This window comes from Macrobrachium rosenbergii, chromosome 41 (assembly GCF_040412425.1).
Source record: "Macrobrachium rosenbergii isolate ZJJX-2024 chromosome 41, ASM4041242v1, whole genome shotgun sequence".
Classification (NCBI taxonomy): domain Eukaryota; kingdom Metazoa; phylum Arthropoda; class Malacostraca; order Decapoda; family Palaemonidae; genus Macrobrachium; species Macrobrachium rosenbergii.
In genome coordinates this window covers 29,857,041-29,861,797 of record NC_089781.1, presented here as the reverse complement: position 1 = coordinate 29,861,797, position 4,757 = coordinate 29,857,041, and the positions used below count along the sequence as shown (strand labels likewise).

The 4,757-nt window shown below is 36.3% G+C and overlaps 1 protein-coding gene across 1 annotated transcript in view; it reads left to right on the top strand.

The window, feature by feature from the left end:
* Nucleotides 1-801: 801 nt before the first annotated feature.
* The window catches only part of LOC136827074 (rhoptry surface protein CERLI2-like), a 26,394-nt gene continuing 22,438 nt past the window's right edge, over nucleotides 802-4,757 (top strand). Inside the window, exon 1 of the mRNA XM_067084826.1 lies at nucleotides 802-1,036. Within this exon, the coding sequence (XP_066940927.1) occupies nucleotides 802-1,036 (235 nt within the window). The remainder of the gene's footprint in view (nucleotides 1,037-4,757) is intronic.

The following is a 4,757-nucleotide window of genomic DNA, read 5'->3' as shown; positions in this document are numbered from 1 at the left end:
TTAAAACAACGATCCCATTGGTGCGATGTCAATTGACTGTAAATATCTGGAATCTGATTTACTAAAATATAACTGAAATCATGAATTTTTTTAAAATTAACATTTTTTTTATCTTACCGTAATCAGTATTTCCAGTGTGCTGATGTTCTCATTAAACTCTTGTTATTAAGTTAAGAAAATATTGTTTAAAGAACATTTGTCTTTCCAGTTCTTCCATTAGAAGGCTGGAAGTGGGTTGCGTAGGACTGGAATTTCATTTGTGGTCATTTAAGCTTTTTTTTCAGTCTTATTACCTTTTTTTTTTTATCGAGATGCCTTTTTTCGTCTGTCTGGAAGTATAAAGAAGTCAGTTCCCTCGAATTCTGTTTAAAAAATTGCAAGTTACTTTCGGCAATCCCATAGATTGTGAAATCGTTATAAATCATTTATGAAGACAATGGTTGCCCGACAATATGTCGATGGACATACTGTAATGTCGACGGACAAAATGTCGACGGACATAATGTCGACGGACATAATGTCGACGGACATAATGTCGACGGACAAAATGTCGACGGACAAAATGTCGACGGACATAATGTCGACGGACATAATGTCGACGGACAAAATGTCGACGAACATAATGTCGACGGACATAATGTCGACGGACAAAATGTCGACGGACATAATGTCGACGGACATAATGTCGGCGGACATAATGTCGGCGGACATAATGTCGACGGACAAAATGTCGACGGACAAAATCGACGGACATAATGTCGACGGACAAAATGTCGACGGACAAAAATGTCGACGGACATAATGTCGACGGACATAATGTCGACGGACATAATGTCGACGGACATAATGTCGACGGACAAAATGCCGACGGACATAATGTCGACGGACATAATGTCGACGGACATAATGTCGACGGACATAATGTCGACGGACAAAATGTCGACGGACATAATGTCGACAGACATAATGTCGACGGACATAATGTCGACGGGCAAAATGCAGACATCCGTTCAAACTGAACAAAATGTCGACGACAGTAAATAAATGAAATAAAATTTAATTAACTTGTCAAATTTTGCAACGTTTCAATTTGAGCTCTCTATATCCCCAAAATGAAGATTAGTGTTGTTTATGAACGTTGATGATAAAGAATCGACCACAGAATGAAATAAAAATAAATTGGTTTATAAACTCTCTCTCTCTCTCTCTCTCTCTCTCTCTCTCTCTCTCTCTCTCTCTCTGCTCTGTTAATCTATCTATAATAAAGCACGTTAAATTGGAAGTTGTCTTGTTAAATAAGTTAACAAAGATAGATTGTTTAACGTTTTAGCATATTTTTCCAACACTATTAGTTCGTCAAGATCCGAAGTGTGTTGAAGTTATTTTTATAAACCAGCCCATCGCTATAATGGAGATAAAAATTATTTTTTTTTAATTTTGTGCTTATTGATACATTTTTTAACAATTATGTCTTTTGTTTATTAAACCTATCTTCATTTATATCATGTTCTTAACAGCAGTTGCTCATAATTTGTAACACTGGTATCTTTGATAAAGTTTTAATTAATTATTTTTTGTAACACTTCTATCATTGATAAAGTTTTAATTAATTATTTTTTGTAACACTTCTATCATTGATAAAGTTTTAATTAATTATTTTTTGTAACACTTGTATCATTGATAACGTTTTAATTAATTATTTTTTGTAACACTTGTATCATTGATAACGTTTTAATTAATTATTTTTTGTAACACTTGCATCATTGATAAAGTGTTAATTAATTGTTTTTTAAAAAATAAATTTTGTGCTTACTGATACAATCTTTATCAATTAGGGCATTTGTTTACTAAACCTACTGTCAAGTCATGTTCTTTATAAAGTTTTCATTTATTCCGCCAACATTTTGTCCCCATTGGACATATGTTATTTTGCCCATCGACATTTTCTCTGTCGACATTATGATCTTCGACATTATGACCGTCGACATTATGTTCGTCGGCATTTTGCCTGCACACCAAAATAATCCAGCTCTCTAATTTTCATGACCAATAAATTATTTCTCCCAGCCGCTGTTTTACTTTTAATTTGTAGTCAATTCAATTTTCTAATCACTATTACCTGTGGTCTAATTTTTGTCTTAAGAAATTATTAGTGGTATCCGTAACTTATTCCCTCATATCAGGCTATCGTCGTAGTTTAAGTGTTTCTTAAAGAGATGACAAAATCAAGAGAAATTTACAACATAAACAAACTGTCTCGCTCCTGTTTTCGGTGAAGATCATATGATATCGTTTGCTTGAATTGGGAAAATAATATTAGAAAATGATCTAAAAAGTGGAGATATGAGCGATGCCTCTGCTCTTCTGTTAACTTAATTTAAAATCTCCAAAGTATGTTAACAAGGATTTTCATCCATGTCAACGTGAAACTGAGACATAAACCCTCTCACCTTCTCCCCGTTTCTGGAGCTGTTGCTTAGCGGCGAGATCACTTCTCAGAACATAAAAGCAAAATTATGACTTCCAGGTTTGATGAAACGGGTTCTTGTAAAATATTGCCATCTTACCTCTGCCATGTAACGAGCTTCCTGCTGGAGATGGCCACATTTTCCATTCCCACTTGTTTGGCGAAGACTTTCTCCACAGTACATTACCGTTTATAGTCGTCTTATCCTCCGCTCAGCTGTCCGTTGTCTCGTTTATTACTGAACCTTCTGCCGTCAGTGTCTTGTGGATGTTCCAGGCTTCGTGGGATTCGAAACGAGCGGCTACCCAGAGAATGTCGAAAAATAAGAGGGAGGTCGGTGTTGTCTTTAGTTATTCTCATAACAGGGAAACTTCATTTCATGGAGACAAATAGTAAATTATGTATGATATCTGCTCACAATAGCCTGCGTGTTGACATGATAATGTTCTCTTTTGTTTTTCTTTCTGAATAAAAACACTCACGGTGTTAAAAAAAAAAATAGCTCTTCTTGAGCAACAAAAATTTACAAAAAAAAATTATTTTAACATGTTATATATATATTTTGCATGGAGGTCAATGACATTTCTTTTATTTCTGACTTTTAGACAATTCACACTGCTTACTCAGCAGTGCAGCCATAATCTTGAATTTGCATCTAATTAATGCTATAAGCGGTCTTTTGATAAGCACTATTATTTTCAGGATATGAAAGCTAATTCATAATTACGGACTTATGGTATCCATCACCAATATTTTTTAAGCAATTTACAGGAGCACGAACACTAAATTACAGCTCGCAGTTAAATATCTGAAGATAAAATTGCCTAAATAAAATAAAATCATAGTTTGTATCATCATCGTGAAACTTTCTAATCGAGCTTAAAATTTTGTTCATAGTACCGGTTATGCTTTTGTTATTCCGATTATTTTTTTATAATGGTTTTTTTTTCTTCGTTTAACGTGCTTTTTCCCATTTTTCATATGGGGTAAGCACGATGCCTTCTTTTGAAGGACTTTGATTTGGCGTTGGGGTAGGCCGTAGCCTCGATCGGCTGCCCTGCCTGACATCGCTTAGACCCCGGTAGCACATGTGTATGTGTATCGTGCCAAATCCCCAGTTCCCTTTCTCTCAGCAACGAGGAGACGTGAGCGGTTAGGCCGACAGTTCGAGAAGTGTGAGGCGTCTGTTATGTTTTTAGAAGATGTTGGAGTGGCTTTGTTTGTGTGTGTACTAGTTTGTAGCACCCATTTGCTTTCAGCAGACCTATCCGTTGATTGCGTACATAATCCCGGGGTGTCTACCCAGATAGCAAAGTGTCAGGCCCTCTGACTGGTCGGCTGCGAGTTTGAACCCGCGACACAGAGTTCTTATGAAGTCCGAGTCTGCTACTCTACCGACCGAGCCATCAAGGCTCTTTTTTTTTATAATAAATCATTAGGTAAATTTTAACTGGCCAGGTTTTGATAGTGCAATAATTAGGTAAACAGATATACAGGTAAGAAAACAGGTAGATTGGACAAATATACAAGGTATGTACGTGTTTCTAAATGTTAGCTTATACAGTTTATAATTTTTCCCATTCTCTCTCTCTCTCTCTCTCTCTCTCTCTCTCTCTCTCTCTCTCTCTCTCTCTCTCTCTCTCTCTCTCTCTCTCTGAAAGATACTCGTGCAGCTGAAATGCCAAGTATTGTTTCTCTCAATGCAAAACTACTTTGTAAGATCCCAATTTCCTCAAGATCACAGAACACTCCATAGACCCAGAATGTACCCACCTTGCCTTTGGGATTCTTGATGTCACAGAAACATGGAAAGCTTGGCCCTTTCATTCATTTCGGTTAAGGTTTCTCCAAGTTATGGAATTCGACCATACCTAAATGCTTGAGTCTCGGCATTCGAGAATTTTCTTGATACTCTTATATATGGGCTTATGTATTTTGTCCTAACAGAACCTGATTTACATCGTAGCTGAAGACCGCGGACACATGACCATGAATGTGGTCTTTGTTGTCCAACAGTTCCAGCTGCCTAATGCAAACCGTATCTGAGATTTTGAGAGCGGTTGTGTGCGCAAAAGGATTGCTTCTGCAGTTTCTTTCGAAAAGGGATATACATTGACAAGCAACAGAATAATCAAGCTTACTATTTATAAGGGTAAAATATTTTTCGATAGTTTCAACTTATTTCTTCTTTCAATTGGTGTAAACATTGGAGTATCATGAAACTATGAGATATCAATAATATTTTTAACTACTTTTGTAAATTAGCTGCTGTCTTCAAAGCTGCAGTAAC